The sequence below is a fragment of the Denticeps clupeoides genome, chromosome 1, assembly GCF_900700375.1.
Source record: "Denticeps clupeoides chromosome 1, fDenClu1.1, whole genome shotgun sequence".
NCBI lineage: Eukaryota > Metazoa > Chordata > Actinopteri > Clupeiformes > Denticipitidae > Denticeps > Denticeps clupeoides.
The window spans coordinates 5,998,190-6,021,161 of NC_041707.1; the positions used below are offsets into that span (position 1 = coordinate 5,998,190).

The 22,972-nt window shown below is 45.6% G+C and overlaps 2 protein-coding genes across 4 annotated transcripts; both read right to left on the reverse strand.

Annotated features, from left to right (window-relative positions):
- Window positions 1-11: 11 nt before the first annotated feature.
- On the reverse strand, window positions 12-6,095 carry znf395a (zinc finger protein 395a). 3 transcript variants are annotated; one of them, XM_028982552.1, is made up of 10 exons: window positions 6,046-6,095; window positions 3,495-3,745; window positions 3,220-3,404; window positions 3,035-3,141; window positions 2,751-2,956; window positions 2,568-2,668; window positions 2,287-2,485; window positions 2,103-2,195; window positions 1,590-1,708; window positions 12-1,488 (listed from the first exon to the last, which is right to left on the reverse strand). In XM_028982552.1, the coding sequence occupies exons 2-10, from the start codon at window positions 3,666-3,668 to the stop codon at window positions 1,377-1,379; spliced, it is 1,296 nt and encodes a 431-aa protein (XP_028838385.1). In that variant the 5' UTR covers window positions 3,669-3,745; window positions 6,046-6,095; the 3' UTR covers window positions 12-1,376. The 3 variants fall into 3 exon arrangements, with proteins under 3 accessions (XP_028838385.1, XP_028838367.1, XP_028838376.1); XM_028982534.1 differs by having other exon boundaries at window positions 2,751-3,141; XM_028982543.1 differs by having other exon boundaries at window positions 2,751-3,141; window positions 6,002-6,086.
- A 1,756-nt stretch (window positions 6,096-7,851) lies between these two features.
- LOC114797378 (uncharacterized) lies at window positions 7,852-13,914 on the reverse strand. The gene is made up of 7 exons (XM_028992319.1): window positions 13,762-13,914; window positions 12,266-12,398; window positions 10,417-10,480; window positions 10,230-10,296; window positions 9,956-10,024; window positions 9,296-9,373; window positions 7,852-8,846 (listed from the first exon to the last, which is right to left on the reverse strand). The coding sequence occupies exons 2-7, from the start codon at window positions 12,391-12,393 to the stop codon at window positions 8,356-8,358; spliced, it is 897 nt and encodes a 298-aa protein (XP_028848152.1). The 5' UTR covers window positions 12,394-12,398; window positions 13,762-13,914; the 3' UTR covers window positions 7,852-8,355.
- Between the last annotated feature and the right edge of the window lie 9,058 nt (window positions 13,915-22,972).

Consider the following 22,972-nt stretch of genomic DNA (forward strand, 5'->3'; position numbering starts at 1 on the left):
AAAAGACATAATTGTATATTTATGAAGTGTATTAAAACATTCAAAATACAAAACAATGATTTCTGGTTACAAAAAGATTTCATAACAAGGTATTTCATTTTGTGGTATAGCACATACATAAAAACAATATATGCATTGGCTACAGGTGGTTATATTTTTTGCCTGGGTTCTCTACGTTTTCATTTGAAATGCGGGTGGAGAAAATACAAGTACACGACTTTACCAAAATCTTTCTACGTCCATTCAATCAATTACGAGCAATTTGCAACAGTGTAAAGAGCTTGCGTGACCTTCAATAGCCTCACCATTGATCGAGACGTGTGCGTTCTAAAAGGGAAAAGAAACAGACACCAAACAAAAGCACGAATAGTGCAGTTTCACTGCCCCGTACAGAATAAAGGACAACATACAGCTCCATTCGTGGAGCTCACAAGTAAACAAGCTGGTTTTAAAACGGTGCCAAATCACCACAAAACAAAATGCACAGTCTACGTATTTACAGACTTTTATATTCTTCCAATAATTAAAAGACAACCCAAGGCGAAAATATATATATATCTGAATACAATGAGTATGACAAATACCGGTTGTTTGGGGGGAAAAAAAAAAAAGTTTTCATTAACTTCTCTTTATTAAGAAAATAAAAGTGGAGCGTCTTGCGGAAGAGCACATCCGCACCGTTTGCATGGCTTTTGACATAAATGAACACTACAGGTTTACACGTTTGTAAAATGTACCACGTACTGCTATACTCAAGCTGCCATTAGCTCATCTTTGAGTTGTTCTGTACTCCTTCGCCATTGTCGCCGCGGGGGGGCGTGGATCTGTGCCGCCCCTCCTTGCCCCGCTCTCCAAGCTGAGTGATGCCGAACGATCCCGCACTGCTGCGCCGAGACGAATCTCTCCGGCGCCACCCCTGTGGCAAAAAAGCACCCATGACAGATTCTTGCGCGCGTCGGACAAGCGGCGGCCAAGGCCATCTGCGTGGAAGACGTGAGTGTCCAGCCCCTGTGGGCCGTTGGCCCCGGCAACACAGGAAGACACCGTTATAGCCCGAGTGAGACTAAGAGACGACACAGGGTCTGAGCATCACTCCTTCCGTCCTCAAGCACCAAAGGTTCCAAAAAAATGTAAATAAAATTCATGTAAAAGTTCACAACAATATAAACAAAGCATGAGTAAAAAGATACCACAAAGTACAGTTGTACAAAAACTTTGTGTTTTTCTTAAAAAAAAAACAAAAAAAAAAAAAACTAATTAAAATAAAAGGGAGGGGGGTGGAAAAAGGTGCTTCTCTGGTCATCCAAAGCCAACTCGTGATCTTCGGAGAAGTGGACTCTTCTGAACAGTTCTCTCTTGCGCCGCCCGTGCGTGGCTCAGTCCACGAATCGCTGGCAGGCTTTCTTCCAGCGACAGGCCGTGCACCACTGGTCCCGGTGCTCGATGCCGTACACCTTGCGACACTTTTTAGCTTCTCCACGGATTTTCCTGGGCGTAGAACACATTGCAACGGTCAAGCTTTTGGAAAACCTAGGACAAAATGAGTTTAGACCTCGATATCACGCTGCTTTAATGGTAAAGGGTCTCACCTGGAGGTAAAGTGACTTCTTGGCGGCGACACGTTGCCTGGGAGTGTCCTGGTGGGGGCGCTGTGACTCTGTAGCCACTGCTCGCCCACACTGGTGGAGCGGCTGCGGAACGGTTCCCCCTGCAGAGTCGAATGTCGCCGGTTATAAAACACCTACCGCTCCGTCCGCCCTCCGTGATATACTGATAATCATTAAAATACATAAACGATGGTGCATAAAAATATATTTTAATTAAAGGCTCGCAGAATTGGCACCGAGTCATGCATTCAGAAGCAAAACATGCAATTATGCTATAAATCGCAGCGCTTGCGCAAATTCTAAAAATGCAGGCAGGACATCTCATGGCTGCCCACAGTAAACTGCATGACCACATGTTTACACAAAAGAAAATGGAGCCCGAGGAGGAAATGAGCCACAGTGGCCATTGGGGGGCGCCGTTTCACTGCGACCGAGGAAATAAACAAAACTTGCATAAAAGAAACTACAGGCTGTGCACCAGAAACGAAACTCTACCTGCTTGCTCTGGGCGATGGTGAACGTTGGAGTCCAGCGGCAGGTGCTGGGAACTGGGACTGCTGGTACCACCACCTCCACGGGAGCGTGGGCCTTCAGATGGAAGAAATTCATCCGATTAGCGCGTTAATGTTTGTTGAAGGCGCTTAGAAATGGGAAATACTGCGTTTTAGCAGATACTCACTTGGTATGAGTGCTCGGAGTGAACCTGCCAGAAGGAGCCCGGGGCGGATTGGCTGAGGGTGCTGGGCTGATCGGATTTCGGGGACGGGGCGGCGTGTCGGGGTGGGCTGGGGGGCGAGGCCGCGGGCGTAGGCTGGTCTACGTCACGGTAGACCTCCGTATAGTAGAAGTCTTCCTCCTTGTCCGACTCACTGTTCTGACTGGGGTTGAACGAGGAGCAGGTTATTACCAAGTCGTTGCAGACCCGAAAGCCCCAAGCGGGAGACCCTCCTAGGCACTCACCCCAAGTGCAGCGTCCGAATATGACGTTTGATGCCCACAACGGTCGTCAGCACCTTCCCACAGTTCCTCCAAAGGCACCTGTAGGCCACCTTCAACGAATTCTGGAAGCAGCAACCAACAGGGAGTTAATCAGCGAGCTGGTTTTACGCGCCGCTGGAGGACACGTGTGGACGCAGCACACACCTTGCGTTTCCTCGGCGCTGGCTCGTCAAACAGCACTTGGTCCAGCTCCATGTCCAGGCCTTCGTCGGCATGAGCGGCCAGGCTTCGGTCCGTCTCCGTGATTGGAGGGGAGGGGGCGGGGCTTGCGTTGCCATGGTCCCAGCTCCAGCAGCCGCTGCTGCCGCTGTCGGAGAGTTCGCCTCCGCCGCATTCCATCCCGCTCGGGGCTGCCGCGGCGACACGGGAGGGCGTGAGATCCGGCTCCGCCGGGAAGCGGGCGTGGCGGTGCAACAGCGGCGGCTCACCTGCTGCCGGCTCCGCCTGAGAGGGGCTCTGGACGGCCGGGCTGCAGCTCAGACTGGTCAGCACCATCGCAGCCATCATCTCATCCATGTCCACGGCCTCCGGGTTTCTGCGTTTCACGTAACAACAATAAAACACACTGCCATTTCGGACAAAATCCCGACGAAGGGTTAACGAGAGTAAATACCGTTTTGGTACGTCGATAGAGCAGGAGACGGAATGGGGAGGGTTGCTCGGGCTCATCCAAACGTCTTCCAGCTTGCGCAGGATGTGCTGGTTGAGCTGGGGCAGGAAGATGGACACCTGGTTGTCCACGTGGTTGTGCTGCTCCACCACACCGCCGCACTCCTGACCGGCGCAGTGCACAAACACCTGGGATTCGACGGCGGACAAAAACCGTGAGTCGCGCCCGGAAACCCGACGGGGCGTCCTGAAGGTCACTCGGCACCGAAGCAGCCTCACCTTCTGCCCAGGGTGCAGCTTAACCCTGCCGGTGCCGTGGTGGCCGCTCCGGACGCCTGGGGTCGAGACGCCGCCCTCTGCGTCAAGATCCGCATGGCTCTCTTCAGACGGGCAGGGGCCGCACACCAGGGCTCCCATCGTGGAGCGCTTTCCCAGCCTGCTCTTGGGCAGCATTCTTCACCGCGAGATCTTCCGACACGAGCTGCGGCAAGGAGGGCTAAACCTGTCGGCTGCACGTTCCGCCGCGAGTGCTGCGAGGGAGAGACCAGACAAGATGTTAGCTCTCCACTTCTTTCCATTACGCGGGTGCGGGGTGGGGGTACGGTGTACACCATCGCTTCACACTCGCCGCTCTGTGACACACCATATTCTGAGGAACCAGCACCCTCTCCCACAGAGTCGCCGTTTAATTCATGGTTTGTCAGGCCATTGATAACGTCACTGGTGAAGTGCTGAACAAAAAAATTATTTAAAACAATAATAAAATAATAATAATTTTAAAAAAAGTTTAAACATTGCCAATGGTGGAGGGCGCGGCCTCGCAGCTGCCTGATTTTTGGGCAATTACTTCTGCCTCACGGCCAGAGAGCCGTGCCGATTCAGCAAATTCAGCGGCGCTGCACCACTAATTGCGTATTAATCAAAATCACGATTTCGGCTTTCGACGAGTTAATCGCTGCGACGTGTGTTCCTTACGCCACTGGAAAGAGCGTAATTAATCCGAATTACAACGGTAAAACAAAACAGGTCCTAAGAGGTCGAAAAGTCAGTTGAAAAAGCATTAATAATAAAACGATGAAATTCTGGATTTGTGTGTAAAATCAGATACAGGTACCTCCCTTTCCCCCCCTGTACCTGTACCATGTTATGTTCTAGGTCACTAAAGTACTAGAGTTCAGGACACAACAATAATAATAACAAAACGAATACAAATAAGTAATAAACTCACTGGTCAAATAGTTGAGGAATATTTAAAAAAAAAAATTAAACCAACTATTGCTCTGCAAGAGCGTTCTTGCACAATGAAACGAAGTGAAAAGCTGCCCGCACAAGGTCGAAATGTCAGGCGACTACAATTGGATCCCTGTGGACCCTTGAAGTCGTTAAAGAGTCTGGGGGGGGGTTGCGGGGGCATTAGTATTATGCGTGCAGCACCATTATCGTAAATCGTGGTTTCCAGTTTCCATTTGATTCTGGTAAGAGGTGATTCACCAACACAGCTGACGGAAATGTTTTTTTTTTTTTACATTATTGCATCATTTCACCAAATCGCCACCAGCACAGCTGTTGCATTGCTGTAAACGAACAGCTACAAGAGGCGGACTTAATAATTTGTTCATTTATTGGTATTTCTGATATTAGCACTGTATAAGGTATGGATAGGAAGACAGGAGCAATAAATTCGACAAGACTAGGCCACACTTCCACTGGGCCACATTGAAAAAAAAAAAACTTTTGGTTGCCGGTGAGTCAGCGCTGATCCACAGCAATCGGTTTTCCTAAAAAATAATTTTTAAAAATGTAGAAAAACTCCCATTGAGTGCCCGTGCCACGCATTTGATTTGATATCCTGTTGATTTTCCGACCTACAAGACCCTGTGTGTATTCAAGAAGGCAAAATTTCAAACACACTTCACTAATAATATGCACAAAAAATGCATATAGTTATAAGTAATGTTGCATGTAGCCCTACAGATGTGCATTTGTTCTCATACTTTTGGGAAGCTTCATAAAATGAGAGAGAGAAACAAAACGATTAAATAAATGTATTAGTTTTTTTAAATACATGTTGCAGTAGATTTTGTATACCGAGTAACCCCCACATCGCCGGTAAACACGCGCGCTAAGATGTCTTCTCGACGCCCCCCCCCATTCATCCAAAAGTGGGCGGGGCCGCGCTGTAGCCCTGACGTCATCACAGAGGCAGCGCAAGTCTCGCCTATTGCGACCCTGTTGCCTCAGAACGCGAACAAGCCCCCAACCCCACGATTCCCTCGAATGAAACACTATAAAAACCTTTCGACCTTGACTTAATTTCAAACGAATAAAAAATAAAAATAAATAAAAAAACACACACACAACACGAACGCAAAATCACGCAATGAATAAATAAAATCGCAAAAAACATCGTAAGTGTACCGCGACCCCCAGAGCGGGCCATCAAACGCGAGCCACGAGCACATGCCGTGCAAAACTCGGCATTTCTCACTAGCAATTTCTCCCACGTCGCACATGACGAAACGTAACAGCGACACGAAACGAAGACCCCGACGTAAATTAACACAATACAAAAAACAAGTCTACGGCGTACACGAATACACAGCATGCGAGAATTCATTCATTTTTAGCAAAACACGTTTAGTACAATTACCCCGTTACCTCACTAATGTGCGGTACTAGCACGAAATAGCAACACGTTGGTGTAAATTCACCGAGGAGCGCCGAAATTCTGCCAAAAAAAAAACGGTTTACCGACGGTTACCGACAGAAAACCGCGGTCGACTTACATCAAGCACGGCAGAAACTTTCAATGGGGAGCGCACGTACGTACCTCCGCCAGCTCCCAACACACCCCCTTCTACGAGGCTTGCTCTGACCGGCTCTAACTTGAAAATGCTCTTTTCAGTGCCCGGAGAGGGACGTGACGTCGGCGGCCCGGAAAACCCGCGGCGGAGCGCGGTCCGGCTCCTCCTCGGTCGGCGCGATCCCTCGGTCGTCGCGACGGAAAAAACAACCGCGCGGCGTCGCCGGCGACGACTCGAGCGACGCGGGCGACTCGATCGACGCGAGCGACTCGAGAGACGACCCCGCCGCGTCGAGTTCGCGTCCGCGCTCCGCGCCGGGTTTTGCGGCGCGCCGCTTCCAGCGGGTTTTCGGCCCGTGTAGTAAACATCCCAACCATGTGGCAGGGAGGCCCGCGCTGATTGGCCCGCCCGTGTTTTCCGAGTCACACGCCCTACAGTTCCAACTTGTTTACACAGGAGTTGTGGAGGAGCTGGGCGGCGCCAAGGCATCGCGTTTTTAAAGGCAGGCCGACGTGCAAACCGCCTCGTCCTTGTGGAGAAACGAATAAACTATCTCCTTACTGTTATTGTCATTACTACGGTTGTCCACGTTTATTACACGTATACGATGCAGGGTTGCCTGCGATGCACACGGGTCGAGAACGATTGCATGTTTCTGCAATATTTACTCTAACGCAAACAACGCAATTCGGGATGGGCGCTATCTATAGATTGCATAACATGAGCGCGACGTTCGCGACGGCGCCGCGCGCGCGCGCGATTGGCGGGAGTCGCGTGACGCGCGTCCCCACGCCTCGCGTGCGCGCTCCGTGTGATCGGCGGCCTGTGTGTACGTGCGCGGGGACACGTGGTGCGCGGCGCTCGGCGCCGCGGGGGTCGCGGCTCTCCCGCGCCCGACGGCGGCGGGGATGCCGAAGCCCGGCGCCGAGTCACGTTGTGTCGAGGCACGTCTGCACCAAGCGTCGCTTCTGGGGTTTTTTTTTTTTTGTTGTCTTTATCATTTTTTTTTTTTTAAAAAAGCGAAAACGTTACAAACGCAGAGCAGCGATCCTATTGGTTCTTTGACCCTCACGTGCTTTACGTACGGGCTGCCATTCCAGCGTTTGCAATCTGTGCGTTAGACACTCGGGCTGCTCGTTTCTTTCGGATCGTCGGACGTTTGCTTGTAAATTATGCAACGACGAGACCTTTAATTCACTCGAGAGATTCCCCTTCATCTTCTAATCAGTTTCTGTTGTTCAGGCTGTCTAAACACCTCTGTCCCTCTGTGTATGAATGGAGTGGCTGGAAGGGTGGAATGTGTAACTAGAAGGCCTGAAGAAACAGGTCCTGTCTCTCCGTGTGGCTTTACCCCGTTAAGAAGCTCGCAGGCTACTCACAGAGGGCCTTGATGGACGGGTTTTTGACGAAAGAATGGCTGCTGCTACGTCCGCTTAAAGAGCGGGGCTCTACAGACACGCCGTTTGATCAGATTATATTCTAATGTAGGCATGCGAAGACACACAGCACCATGCAAGATCTTAGGCACCAATGCGATCCAGTGAAAACGAAACCACTTGGGTAACCCGTGTCAAACGTTGACCAAACATTGATCAAACATTGATTTCCCTGAACCGGTTATTGCAAAATTTCCTCATGTGTATGAAACAATGGCATTAAATGTGTAGAGAAAGAGACTCTGTAATCCTGTTGTTCTCTGAGCAGCAATAAAACATTGTTTTCCATGTGTGGACATTTGCCTGTAGATCCCTAGATATCGACATGAAATTATTGCCGCTTTCACTTTTTAATAATTGTTTAAATGTAGAAGTATGTCAAAATGTCAGACAACAGGTGATGTTTGAAGACTCGCACTGTAATATCACCAATGTGATAAAATCGTGGGCAACGTATACCAATACAGTATAGTGTTGTGGAATTCTCTGACTTTCATGTGTAGTTGTCAGATCTTTTTATATTAAGCATTTCAACAGCAAAATGTCCTGTTCTGATGTCCCAGACAGCGCACTGGCACAAAAAATGGCAGCTTTAACATGTGAGGTTTAATTACATGTGTTAATAGTCGCCCCACATCTGGTGAAGTAGTAGCTGGAGCGTGTGCAGAAAGAAACATGTTCAGACCAACAGAACATCCAACAGCACATAATTCACTCAATCTAAAGTTATAAATGTGATTTTCAAGATGTTGTTTCATCTATCAGTAGTGACAGATATCAACATCTTGTAAGCAGCACACATGTGCGGCAGAAACCAGGGGGAAAAAAAATGGGGGTGCGTTTTTTGTAGTTCAAAGGTCGGCATAGATGCCTAAAACACTGCAGGGCGGGTCTTTCCGTTTAATCTCTGTTTGGCAACGGCGGTACAGAGTCCTCGTCCTCATCCTCCGGGGGAGGTATGGGCGGTGGTGTGGGGCACTTCATCTTTTTGCTGACTCGGGCGTACATTCCCTGCGACTCTTCGCTCAAGCCAACTGTCTGCTCCCCTAAAACGGGTGGGGCGAGCAAATTCTCCGCCCCCGCCGGACGAGAGGAAGCCAGACCGGCCGAGGTTGCGTAGGGGTCCAGCTGTGTCACGAAGTGGTAGGACGGGATGTCCCGGTCTTCCGGTGGCATCCCGGTGGCGTAGGGGTGGTATGAAGCGGCCTGCCCGGCCCGCCGAGGGTCGCCTTCAGCTGTCGTTGCCACTATTGGCATCGGTAAAGGGCCGGTCCACGCGCCTGCTTGACTGTCGGGCTTGTTCTCAGTCTGAACAGCTGGAGCTGCGGCCTGTAAACTCGATTCCACCTCCCTTACAGCTTCGTTTACTGGCAGGGTGTAAATATTCTGATCTACATGGGAAAAAAACAATGACGACAGCACTGAAAAAAGTAGACTATGGCATTTACATTTACATTTACAGCATTTATCAGACGCCCCTATCCAGAGCGACTTACAATCAGTATTACAGGGACAGTCTCCCTGGAGCAATTTAGGGTTAAGTGTCTTGCTCAGGGACACAATGGTAGTAAGTGGGATTCGAACCCGGGTCTTCTGGTTCATAGGCGAGTGTGTTACCCACTAGGCTACTACCACCATAAATTATGCAAAAATTATGGCATAATTTATGCTCGATTTATTTTACAATTTTGATTTATTAGGTGTGACAGGTTGCTTAAATTTAATTAATTTTTTTTTCAGTGAGCAGCAACTTTGGCGAATGTACTTTACGCCACCTCAGTAATCATTCAGCGTTCATCACAGGTCTGGCCAGTGTGGCAACCCAGAGGGCTTTTATTACCAGTTCCGCTGTCTGTAGTGGCCGCAGTCGTTGTCGTAGGCGTCCCATTGCCGACCGGAGCCAACCGAGAAGAGTTGCCTACGAGATATTTATTTTGAAAATGCGTAAGGCTCTCATCCATTCAACTGTTCAGAGACCTTTTCCTTTTGCCAATATTACATTTACATTTGCAGCATTTACCAGACGTCCTTATCCAGAGCGACTTACAATCAGTAGTTACAGGGACAGTCCCCCCCTGGAGACACTCAGGGTTAAGTGTCTTGCTCAGGCACACAATGGTAGTAAGTGGGATTTGAACCCGGGTCATAGGCAACCCGTGTTACCCACTAGGCTACTACCACTCCACTATATATTACCAATATTACATACAGGGGATTTTCAGCTAATTTTACAGGCTGTTATTATATAGATTTAAATTGTAGTTATGCCTCGGGCAGATGGCTTCTATGAACCACTTCTAATAAAAGCTGGCAAATGAGTTTTTTGGTTGCAGCGCAGCACCACACCGGCTGATGTCACCGGCGCATTTTCAGCCAGGGTGGGGCCGAAAAGATCAGCTGGCACGGTGCGTCACTGAAACGACAAGCCGAGCCACCTTCAAAACCCCATCCTTCCCCCCCCTCATACCGCGGCCGTAGTTCAACCCAGCAGAAGACTTACTTTGGTTTAAATAGCCGGTGTGGTTCCTCCAAGGCTTGTACGACACGCCATCTCTCTGTATGGAGATGTCTAACGATCAAAAATAAGGACATCTTTATTGTGTTATAAAATGGTTACAGCTTTCTAAAGTATTCCGTGGCACAATAATACCTTGTGCACTGCGTTTCAGTGTTACTTCTGCAGTCATTTTCCATTTCCACAAATGTTTATTCTTGTACAGTAGTGCCCTTTGTCAATTGTTCAACATTCTTTATATGTTACATAGTCTCCATACCATTCTCATCTGTGGTGATGTCATTTATGGCGGGGTTTTCCTTATTAGCAATTTCTTCCAGCTGAACCTGTTGGGTAGACAGTCCTGTTTAGGTGAAGCACAACAGTAAATGCTGCTGAGATGGAACTGTCCAATTATTACCACAGCATTCCATTCATGAAGCGCTACACAGGCCATTCAAACTCACCACTCGCACCAGGCTCGATTTGTCCCTCTCCAATCCCGGATCCTTCTGAAGTTCAAACGAATCTCTGCAGGACACCAGCAAGAGATTGGTTCATGCTTGTATCTTTTTCTATTTGTGTTATTTTACGCTATTTTATTATGCATTGACACTACTGAAACTGCAGTACTGGAAGCCAATGGCTGACCCCTGCTGGTGCAAAGCATCATTGCAACGATTTGGGGTGGGGCCTTGAATTTCAAAATTTATGAACTATTAATCCCTTATAAACTATTTATAAAATGTACTTTTTTTTATCATATCAGTGAATGGAAAACTCTTCAAAGTATTTTAAAAACACACATTTTATCATGCACTGGTGACTGTTAAATATTTGTGCTTAGTTTACTTAAGATAAAATGAACACTAAAATCTTTTTGTCCACATTCCATTGCAACAGTACAATTTTGCCGTGCTTATGTATTTTTTTTATCCGCCTTTAAAAAAATCCTGTCAATGGGCAATGGATAAAACGTGAGGCAGAAGTCTCTGCATGCATTCAGTCGCCAAGCGCAGGATCTTCTCCGCACCAAGAGGTCAACAGCAGCCACACCTCAAAAGTCAGATAACAGATCCTCAACCATCTGCATTTCATTTTTCAGTCGTCTCTTGGCGAGCTGTTATCTCTTGTTTGAGGAGTGGAGCCCAGGTCAGTTTCGTCCGCCACTGTCAGAGATCTGAGGCTGAGCTTCGACCCCCCTCTTGCCTTCACATTTTGTCATGAATGGGTTACACCTCATTCCTCACGCTCTCTCTGAGCTGACAAACTCGACAGTTCTGTCCTGGAATGTGCAGGCCCTGAAGTGGCATGACACCCGATACTAAAACCGGCCACCAGCAGCACCGTGCTGCACGTTCCTCCTGTCTATATTGCGTCAGAGAGCTGTGGTCTATAACAATGTCAGAAATTTCGCATTGCTGCTCCCAGCAGAGGAACCGCCCAAATTATTGGAGAGGGTCTTTGTCGGAATTTGCCTTATCTGTCACGTACAGTACAGGCCAAAATTTGGACACACCTTCTCATTCAATATGTTTTCTTTATTTTCATGACCATTTACGTTGGTAGATTCTCACTGAAGGCATCAAAACTATGAATGAACACGTGGAGTTATGTACTTAACAAAAAGTGGAGACCTGACCTCCACAGTCACCGGACCTGAACCCAATCGAGATGGTTTGGGGAAAGTTGGACCACAGAGTGAAGGCAAAGGGGCCAACAAGTGCTAAACACCTCTGGGAACTCCTTCAAGAATGTTGGAAAACCATTTCAGGTGACGACCTCTTGAAGCTCATCAAGAGAATGCCAAGAGTGTGCAAAGCAGTAATCAGAGCAAAGAAACTAGAATATAAAACATGTTTTCAGTTATTTCACCTTTTTTTGTACATAACTCCACATGTGTTCATTCATAGTTCTGATGCCTTCAGTGAGAATCTACCAACGTAAATGGTCATGAAAATAAAGAAAACACGTTGAATGAGAAGGTGTGTCCAAACTTTTGACCTGTATTGTGTTCACTCGCTAATCTAATAAAAAAAATTTCCATCCAAGACTTGCTTGTTTATGTAAAGCTAAGACCAAATATATACTCTAAAATTTACAGCGTAGTGTAATTTCAGCAAGAGAGGAATTTGCTTTGTAAATGCATGCACAATGCAAGCCCTGTCGCCATGCTCGGGATTTTACTTGCAAACCAACCTTGCAGAGTCTAAATGAATGAGTAGCAGCGTCTTTGCATAATACTGCATTTTCTTATACTTCTAAACCAGCCAAAGGGCTCAAAAAATATACTTTTTGCATCTCAGTCATCCATACCGGTGGCAGCTTGTGCAGAGGCTGAGGAGGTTGATGGTGAGAATGAAGATGGCGATGATGGAGAGGATGGCAAGAGCAGGAGCTGCTGGTGCTACCCAGGCCTGCAGGCCAGCTGTGAGCAGAGCCATGACACCTACAGGCGGATAGGACAGAGCAATGAAATATTTCACGTAAAATTTGGATTTTTTAAGCCATTCAGACCTGAATTAACAAAAAAAAAAAAAATGAGTCCATTTACTTGCATCGGTTACTTGCACCAGACTGGATGTCACAGATCACTCTTCTATGTGATGCCACCTCTCTGCCATGTTTTTCTGAAACTTGCCTTGTGTCAGTAGCTAGTGCCAAGTGCTAAGCAAATATTGGGACTGAGTTTACACCGGTCCCATGCTTCGCAAGACAAATGCGTTCAAAATCAGAGAAATGGAGTTCAGATTTGCAATCCGTGTTCACAAAAAAAGAAACAAACCACAGTCACAGTTTTTCTTTTTCGGCTGAAGTGTGGGTCTATGACTTTAGAGTATATAAATGGTTCAAAAATTGTATGATTATCTCTACAGAACTTATAAGAATTATACATAGGATTTGTTTACTAACCTGTGCATGGGCTCTTATGTGTGTGTGTTTACAATACTTGAGCTTTATCCGATTTTTTTGTTGGTTTTTCATAAACATTGTTTAAGATTGAATGTCAGCCGTCAACCGAAACGTAATAATGGATGCGTGCATCCTCCTGTGTTTACCGACGTACGGCAACCTCGGACGTTCAGACATTAAACCGGTTCCACTAGGAGCAGAAAACCTGCAGCTCTTCATTTCACCACGACTGCAGATTTCTCTAATGGGCTAATCAGGACCTTTTCAACGCAGATTACAATCGCAAATCAGCAAGATGCAGATGAGCAGCTGTTTTTTGTTTTTGTGGTTTATGAACCATTTTACTACGGAGGCTTGGTTTTGAATGATCTGATAGATGGCCCAGCTTTTCATTTCTTTTTACTGCGGCAATGAAATCTGTAATGAATGGTTGACTCGTGGCATAGATATTAAGGAAGCACTCTTCTTTTTACCATTTATTGCCTAAACGTATTCATCCAGGCGTATGTACACGAGTACAGTGTGTCTGCGTGTGTCAGATCATACTCTTTACCTGTAGCTGGAAAATTATTTTTAGGCCCACCGTGTCTGAAATATCTTTCATCAGAATTTAGTTTGCGGCAGCAGCAACAGACAAGACTTTGACCTCAGGCCCGGGTTCATTTCCCTTTTTAAACCAAAGTAAATAGACTGCAAATCCCTATATCAGGTTGTAAGAAGGTCAGTAGTGGCCACCAGGCCTAAAACAAACCCCAGACAGGTTTATAAGGTGACTCAGTAAACAACACAGAGGGTCCCGTATTCATTCAAAATCTTCCAAGTAACTTCACCAACAGGTTTTTTTTTGGTGGAAAAGGTGAGACTAAGCGATCTTAGGAAGGAGAAACAGAAATACTCACGAGGAAGGCTGTTTGCGGACTGGACCACACAGTCGACTTCTGCCCTATGACCTCTGGCTTCTTTAAACGGTATTGGGCAGCAGTGCCTCCAGTCCTGTGTCCTGCATATTTGCTCTGAGCATCCACCCGTCGGCTTTTTACTGATGGTATGAGGCAGTGTTCAGCATTTATCAAAGACAAAAGCAAAAAAAAAAAAAAACTTCCTCATTCTCTCTCTCTCTCTCTCTCTCTCTCTCGTCCATTCAACTATTTTCTCCGCCTCCTTTACAATGTTGTTGGTGATAAGGAGCAGCACCACCGGGAATATGGCAAATCAAGACTAACATACCCATAAAGCTCTGCAATAAACAATGAAGTGAAAATAAACCTTTTTTAAATAATGATAAAAGGCGTTCAACAGCCCTGGTCCTGGGCAAGGCTTGCACAGCTTAGTTCTCTCCATGTTCCTCCACACCTGATTCAACCTCAGAACTGGGCGGAACCAAGGAGAGAGGATGAGTTGGGTAAGGGTGCAGGATGAGAGCAGGTGACCCCTGGTTTAAAAGCACTGCCAGCATTACATTCAGTGATAGACAGATATACACTAAATTAGAGGGCAGAGCATGAAGAACAATATTTAAAAGATGTTTCATTTTATGGGACAGCAGTGCAACAGCCACAGGAGAGGATGGGACTCACTTTATCAAACCGGTACTGTAATCTACGATGCGTCATAAAGAGCAAAGTGTCATAGCCATAAGATCTGACAATAAAGCAATATTCTTTGATTAGGATATAACATTTATAACATGATAAAAATGTATTAAAAAGATACCTCTAAACACAAAAGTAACTTAATTATCACAATAATAATAATACTTATTATTGTTTTTTTCTGCAGTCTCTAACTGTGATTTAGACAATTACTGTGTTTTGGTCGAAATGTTTGGAATGAGCCTCTAGAGGGCAGCAGTGAGCCAGAGAGCTCACGCTTCATTAGTGTCTGTCTAGAATCTGGGCCAAACTCACAGAATAAATTAATGAGTGAGAACCACGAACGAGGACCTCTGTGGTTCTTACATGATTCTTAAGTTTAATTCTGTGTGCATTGCGACCCTTCCCCAATGATCAACAGCGGCGTGTTTGTCTTCCCACCCACGGCGGACAATCCCTCACCTGTTTAGATTTCTCCTTTCAGCCCATTCCTTTGCAGGTCGGCACATTTCAATGACAGGGTTCCTTTGTCTGCCATACGAAACCCATGGAGCAACACACGACAGACTAATCCAGATTTACTGGGGCAGCGGCAGCGGCCTAATGCCGCTGGTAAACCAGGGTGTGGCACGAAAATCCAGGTCAATAGATTTTTTTTCCAGGTGTTCCCATTCTGACAGAGGTCTGACAACAGATGAACACATCGCTTGAAAAAAGTCCCATTGTGTGCCCATGCTTGATGTGCAATGAATACCATGAATGAAAAAAGTACTTGCTTTGGGGGGTTCAGTAATGAAAGGATACATTTAATAATTAAACATTTAACAAATGTGAAGTATCAAATACAGGGTGGGCCATTTATATCAAAGTCAAAGTGAAGTGAAGTGATTGTCACATGTGATACACAGCAGCACAGCACACGATGCACACAGTGAAATTTGTCCTCTGCATTTAACCCATCACCCTGAGTGAGCAGTGGGCAGCCATGACAAGCGCCCGGGGAGCAGTGTGTGGGGACGGTGCTTTGCTCAATGGCACCTCAGTTCCGGATCGGGAATCGAACCGGCAACCTTCTGATTACGGGGCCGCTTCCTTAACCGTTAGGCCACCACTGCCTATTATATGGATACACCTTAATAAAATGGGAATGGTTGGTGACATTGAACACATTTTATAAGTGGTCAGGAACTTGTAATTAACTCATGAAAGAATAAAGTTATGTTAAAACCAAGCACACCATTGTTTTTCTTAATAAATTTGATGTGTCACATGACCCTCCTCCTATTGAAAAAAACAAAGTTGGATCCAAGATGGCCGACTTCAAAATGGCCACTATGGTCACCACCCATCTTGAAAAGTTTGCCCCCTCACATATACTAATGTGCCACAAACAGGACGTTAATATCACCATTTTGTTAAGGTGTATCCATATAAATGGCCCATCCTTATAATTAAATGAACTGCTTACCATGTATGCCTATGACAAAAAGACTTGTGTGCAGATTAAATAAGGGCCTGGAATGTTCCGTTTGGCCTGAGATTTATTTTTTCATTAAAAATAAGTATGGGGCCAAATCTAAGACACAGCCATTTGGAGATTTGTCCACTAGACAGTGCCATTAAGAAAAAAGATCTTATGACAAGGGTGTCTGTATATGTCTCTTCCTTATATTCCTTATGTTATATGTTACAGTTATCTGCTAATAGACTGGAACAATTGAAATTCCATTAAAAGTAATACGTTCGTGCACCTTGTTGAATCACATTGCACTTTTTAAATCTTCTTCAAAATCAGATAATGTTTTCTGACACCTAAACCTTTTGAAAAAAGATTTCAGCTTCCATCAATTGTGCTTTAGTTCTTGATAATAAAAACTACAACAATCAATGATAACAAGTCATATAATGCTTATGATGGTAATATTAGAAGAATAAGCTGAGTGGCGTCAGTCTTAATTACACAATCTTGCACAACATTACACACCATTCAGGCAAATAATCCATGGATATTCACATGCATCAAGCCTTTATATGCATCACTTTGGGTTTCTGTAGGTTTAAATGGAAGGATAAGCTTGTTATAAAGCCTGTTACAAGAGGAACTAAAGCTTGATGCTCTAGGTAATCTGTATGTATATTTAATTTTCACAATACCTTAAAGAGGGTCATGGATTTAAAATCTTTCTTACAAACAGACCAGGTATTGACCAAGAAACAAAACATGTGCATTGCAATGAGAGTGTTAATATATAACAGTGTAACAGTTTGTTTGCAGTGTTCAAAAAACCTTTGGAATAACCCACGCCTAAGTAATGTGAAAACAAGACTCGCCCAAGAGTTCTTGTGAACAACACTCATAACCATACAAATAAGTGAAACCGATGTAATACACAGTGTGATATTTGATGCACTGCAAGCACAGCACACGGTGACACAACGAAATGTGTTCTATGCATTTAACCCATCACCCTTGGTGAGCAGTGGGCAGCCATGACAGGCACCCGGAGAGCAGTGTGTGGGGACGGTGCTTTGCTCAGTGGAACCTCAGTGGCACCTTGACAGTTCAGGATTTTAACCTTTTGGTTATGTGGCACGTGGCCACCACTGCTCATCTAATTTGCATCTAATATGTTGCATATGTGCATAACATTTACTCAAAACATGTTGAGAGTGCAATAAGGAGCATTTATTACAACAACAAAAAAATGTTGAAACCACAAAAACATTGAAATTTAAATATAGCTTGAAGGGTTTTTGTCCTTAGTACATTTTTTCAAAGATCATGTCATTTAGCAGATGTTTTGGCCCATACACATGTACAGCCCACTGCAACATGCAGGAAAGAGACAGTGAAACATGTTGAATCAGACATGTGCTTTTTCAGCACCAGGATCTCTTGGTAAATAGGCACAGAGTTCAGTCTCTCGTCCACGCTGGGAGGTCCATTCGGACTGCTGCAGTAGGAGGAGGAACAGTCAGCTTCAGAGACCATCTCAGGAATCCTATTATGCACAAAAGTTGTACTGAGAGAAGAGAGAGACAGGGAATTATATTTTAGGCCAGATAATTTAAGGTTTTTGTCAAATGAACTTTGGAAAATTTATCTCACTTCCAACTCCAGGGTGAGAGTGAGCGGAGGTGAATGTTGCCATTGTCACTTTTCGATGAGATTTGCTGGTAGTTTGGGGGAATTTGTAGGGTGGAGGTACAGAGAGAGTCACCACTGACCTCTGCCCATCCCAGCAGAGACACAAAACACAGCAAAACCTACAGGTCAAATTTACAGTTCAGTCTATTGACAGAAACCATGACACTACTGGGTGCAAGCACATAACATAAAGACATACAGTACATACAAATGTCTGGAAAATTCTTTCTGTTGTCAAATTCAATAAAAGTCCCAATTCAATGAAATAAAATTCAACACTGTTCACATTTTCCCTGCAAACCAGTCATAGACTAGCACTGGCATGGTGGACACCAGTAAATATGCTGGTACACGTCACATGATGGGCAATGCAGGGCTGCAACAGCCACCTTTTAAGGGTAGATGCTGAACTGGCTCAGGGCACACCAAACAATGTTGAGCTAATAGCAACTGGGTGGTCTCTACTCACCAAGTACTGGGCAGTGAAAGGCATGTGAAGCATCTTGTATAATCCTTGCTTTTCCTGTTGAAATGGTGTTCTGCTGCCAAACCTATCTCTTTTATTGCCTGTGCATACATGTGAACTTGATTGAATGTAGATAAAATTGAGCCTTATCTGACCTGGATAAAGATAGGAGGAAGAGGTGAGGTTCTCACTCACATGGTTGAGATTATGATCTAATTCCTTACTGGAACTGATTCTGATACCTTAACTAAAAAACAAGCCAGTCTAGGAAGTCTTCAAAGAGTTATCTACACCACGGTGCCACATAAGTGGCCTATTTAATTGTATTTGTAGTACAAATGCTTCACAGAATTTTTACAATAAGGCCCATGTGTCACAACCATGCTGGCATGATGAGGCAGGTGAACAGAAGTGATGACAAGGAGGTGACGAGATGACGAGGAAGGAAGGATGCAATCACGCGACATCACAAAACCAGGGTTTAATGGTGAAGCACAGGACAGGGGAGACATCCAATGACGCTGTTGAACATGGAACATAACATCAAAGACCTGACGGCAAACAGAAACGAACAAGGCAGCTTTATACATTTGACACAGGTGAAAACGATTAGGGAACATTACACATGACAAACGTGAAACTCCGGTCTGGATCTTAGACTGGAGTAACCCCTTTCGGACTGGATCATGACAGTACCCCTCCTCTTAGGCACGACCCCTAGCGGGCCAGGTAATGCAGTCCACGAATGAGGAGGGAAGTCCATACACTTTATGATTTGAGTGGAGGATTAGATAAGATAAATAGATAAAAGAAGATGAGATGAGATGAACCTCTGAGAGGAATGATAAATGAAGGATGACTGGTCCAGTATTCATGATGGACGAGCGGCAGAGGTCCCGTGCAGACGGCTTCGGGCCAGTATGGTCCCGGCACCTCGTCCACAGGTGCCCCATGCTCAAGGTCAATTTCCAGCTTGCCCCGCTGAATGGCCGCTCCTCACCTTCAACACCACCAGACACGGGACTGAGAGGCAGGGGTCGGGACCCTGCGGAAAATGAAGCCAAGGATGGCCAGGGACAAGGAAGCTGGCGGCGTCCTCCCGACGAGTCGCAGCTCCTGTGATCTCAGCGGGGCTGCGTCAGCGGCGTCCAAATGCGTGTTCAGGTCTTTCTGTCACAACCATGCTGGCATGACGAGGCAGGTAAACAGAAGTGATGACTAGGAGGTGACGAGATGAGGAAGGAAGGACACAATCGCGTGCCGTCATAAAAAACGGGGTTTAATTGTGAAGCACAGGACAGGGGAGACATCCACTGACACTGGTGAACATGGAACATAACATCAAAGACCTGACGGCGAACAGAAACGAACAGGGCAGCTTTATACATTTGACACAGGTGAAACGATTAGGGAACATTACACATGACAACAGTGAAACTCCGGGTCGAGTCATGGCGAGGAGTGCCGTGGTATGACGCTGATCCCTGTGTGATCCGCAAAACCCGGAAGCGGCGGTGGAAGCCTTCCTGCGGTGGGGACATGGGCCGGCTCCAGGCAGAACGGCTGGAGTACTGCCCATGGGAGCTAATCACGCCCTGGCGATGAGGGAGAGCCGGACAGCGAGGAGGAAGACGGCAACGCGGGGGTAAGCTGGTGGAAGAGGGTGACGGGAAGTCGCCAGCCAGTGCAGCTGAGACTGCCTCACGGGGAATCCGCCTCTCCAGCTCCGGTCGCGGACGCGTCTTCCCTCTGCCTGGATGTTCCCCAGCTGAACGGCAGCACAGCACCAGCGCCCACAACTGCTGTAGAGGACGTCCATCACCCTCCATTCCATACGCCCACCACCATCTCCAGCAACGCCCCCAGCCCCCTGTGGGAAATACATGGTTCCTGGACACTTCTCAGGAGCAGCAGGTACATGCAGCAGGTACATGCCCTTTTGCAGCGGGGAGAGACAGACTTCGGGACTTCCTGGTGAGACTGAGGGCAGAGATTGATTGGCCAGAGCCCAAGCCAGGGATCAAACCCTGCCCCACAACCACACCCAGCACCATCCAGGATCCTGTGCAGGAAGACTCAGCACTGGCGGGCGGTGAGAGGGTCGCGCATCCCGTGATCCTGGCTGTGTCTCCTGAGGAGGTCCCGAAGAGCCCAGAGAGGGAACCAGATGAGCCTCTCTTATGTCTGTCTCTGTCTGTGTGTGTGTGTGCGTCCGTGTAAACCATCGCGGGAGGGTCCGGGAGGGTCCGACGCCGGGACTGGTGTTATAAGGTGCTATTGAGCCGCCCATCAGGGGCTGTGACATTTCTGTGGACCGTGTAACTTATGTGTGTAGTTTTCAGTTCTGGCCATCGCCACACACCTGAGGGTTTGTTTGTGTTTGCCCCTGTTTTTGGAGTAGTGCTTATTCTTATGTTATGTATTAAAACAACACACTGTGTTTCGCCCCTTGCTTTAGTCAGTGCTAAATTTGTTCTAAGAGTGCTAGTGACATTTCAATAATTTAACTTAATTGGTCATCAAGGCAAGGCTAGGCAGTGGTGGAAGCGGCTTCGTAATCAGAAGGTTGCCGGTTCGAATCCTGATCCTCCAAAATGCCACTGAACAAAAGTACCGTTCCCCACACACTGCTCCCCGGGCACCTGTCATGGCTGCCCACTGCTCACCAAGGGTGATGGTCAAGGGTGATGTCACCATGTGCTGTGCTGCAGTGTTTCATAATGACAATCACTTCATTTTCACTTCAGTTTAAAAGTATTTACTTTACTTTTACTTTACTTTACTTTATTTAGCAGACGCTTTTATCCAAAGCGACTTACAAGAGGAAGACACCAGCAATTCTCGTTCGATTTCTATAGAATATTGAGTTTACAAACTAAGAGCCCTGATAAGGCTTAGACTTGTCAGTGAAGAGCATGCTCGGAGATTGTTAGGTGCTAGACTAAGAAAAATTATAATGTATTTATACATTTTTGTATTGTTTGGTAAAAAAAAAAAAGTCTATGTTAAATGACATAAAAGAATCAAAAATAGTATTGTTAGAATGATTAGAATTATTATTCAAATTAATAATAGAAACACTGCCTTGAAATCACTTTTGCAACCTTTGACATAAATAGAGTAAATCGCAAGGGCCTGTGGTTCACCATTACCACCTATACCACAACCTTCTAGTCCACCCCCAGCCCACTTCCACTGACTTTAATTTCATTCTGTATTTTCGCACAATTTGAAGTTAAAGTAAAAAGGTCATATTGGATCATATTGGAAATCATACTGGAAATTAGCAAACAAATAGTCACACATAGTATTTTATGGGTTTTGTTAAAAAAATTAACAATTTGCACTGAAACATGCAAATAATAACTCCACAGTAAATATATATTTAAATAAAAGTTTTCATTTTTTCTTACAAACAACAAAGTCACCTAGCTGACAGGAAACCAGAATGAACTCTGCAGTTCCAAGCATCATAGCATAAGGGCTGGGTGAATTCTGTATGTGGCAAATGAGCTGCCGCAGCTACAACGTGCAGAAACTTATCTCTCCATCAGACACAAAAGATGCTCTATAAAGATCTACACCTACTCCTGCAAAGTACCCTGTCCTATATTTACCACCTACAGGGTTCTCACACTGTAGAGTCATTCTGTTAAAACCCTAAATCAGTTATGCTTCAGAGCACATTTATGGTCAGGGGACAGTTGCAGAAAGGTGATTTTTTTTACCTGATCCAAAACGGACAAATTTGCAGTATGCTGCATTTGTTTTCTATCTTTCAAAATAACAATATTAAATTAAACTATGATGAATGTAAAATTGTACCAGGACAACCCAGCTTGTGGCTCATGGTGTGGCTCTGTAACAAGTGAAATTACTCTTATTAATAAAAGTGCTGAAAGTCTGCACTTTATTAATGTCCTCAATTCTGATTTAGAGGACATTTTAAAAAAATCCACATATAAAGGTTTTGGTTATTTGTCCATTCAATCCATTATTCTTATTAGACGTATATTCCATTCACAGTTGTATGCACCCCTGCTTACCACCCCTCTCTTCCATGATTAAAACCTATGCATCCTAAGCAAGCTTATAAAACTACTCAATACACATTTCTTATTTTAAATTGGATGTTTCTTGATTGCAAAGAATGTTTTTGCCAAAACTTGAAAAAGTTTTTTAAAGCATTAGTAGTTATCACTGGCATCCCCAACCACATCAGCTATTTCTTTATCAGCACTGTTACCATCAGTCAACAGAATGCCCTGCCACTGTTTGCCACAACCTTCCGGAATGATGTCACAATCTCCCAGTGATGTGGCTTTAAGACTTTCAGCCTGAACTGATGGCAACATGACACCCAAGAGACGCAAATAAAATCGCTCAGCACTTCTGTGACCTCGTTAATATTTCCACTTTCAAGCTGTATCCCCCCCCCACTAACCACACACTCCTCTTTGTTCAAGGAACAAAAATGATTCAGCGCATAAAAGACTTGCAGAAAGCTAAAAAATACTTTTACAGATTACTGTTCTCAGATTACTATATACTATATATATATATATATACACACACACACACACACACACACACATTGTATGTTATATGTGTGCATTGTATGTTCTGCTGCAGTGTTTCACAATGAAAATCACTTTTTTTCAGGTTGCTACGATCCTGTGTTCCAGACCAGTTATTGAAAGTGAAGTGATTGTCATTGCAGCAGAGCACACAATACACACAACAAAATGTGTCCTCTGCTTTTTGAGCAGTGGGCGGCCACGACAGGCACCCAGGAAGTAATGTGTGGGGACGGTGCTTTGCTCAGTGGCACCATGGCAAATCGGGATTCAAACCAGCAACCTTCGGATTTCAGGGCCGCTTGCTTAACCGCTAGGCCACCTTTG

Coding starts and splice junctions, on each gene's coding strand:
- znf395a (XM_028982534.1), bottom strand. CDS start 3,668: ATGCTGCCCAAGAGCAGGCTGGGAAAGCGCTCCACGATGGGAGCCCTG. Junction 3,142..3,219: donor TCTATCGACGTACCAAAACG/GTATTTACTCTC, acceptor CGTGAAACGCAG/AAACCCGGAGGCCGTGGACA. Junction 2,669..2,750: donor CAGCGCCGAGGAAACGCAAG/GTGTGTGCTGCG, acceptor TGCTGCTTCCAG/AATTCGTTGAAGGTGGCCTA.
- LOC114797378 (XM_028992319.1), bottom strand. CDS start 12,393: ATGGCTCTGCTCACAGCTGGCCTGCAGGCCTGGGTAGCACCAGCAGCT. Junction 10,481..12,265: donor CTCTGCACAAGCTGCCACCG/GTATGGATGACT, acceptor GGTGTCCTGCAG/AGATTCGTTTGAACTTCAGA. Junction 9,374..9,955: donor CACCGGCTATTTAAACCAAA/GTAAGTCTTCTG, acceptor AATATCTCGTAG/GCAACTCTTCTCGGTTGGCT.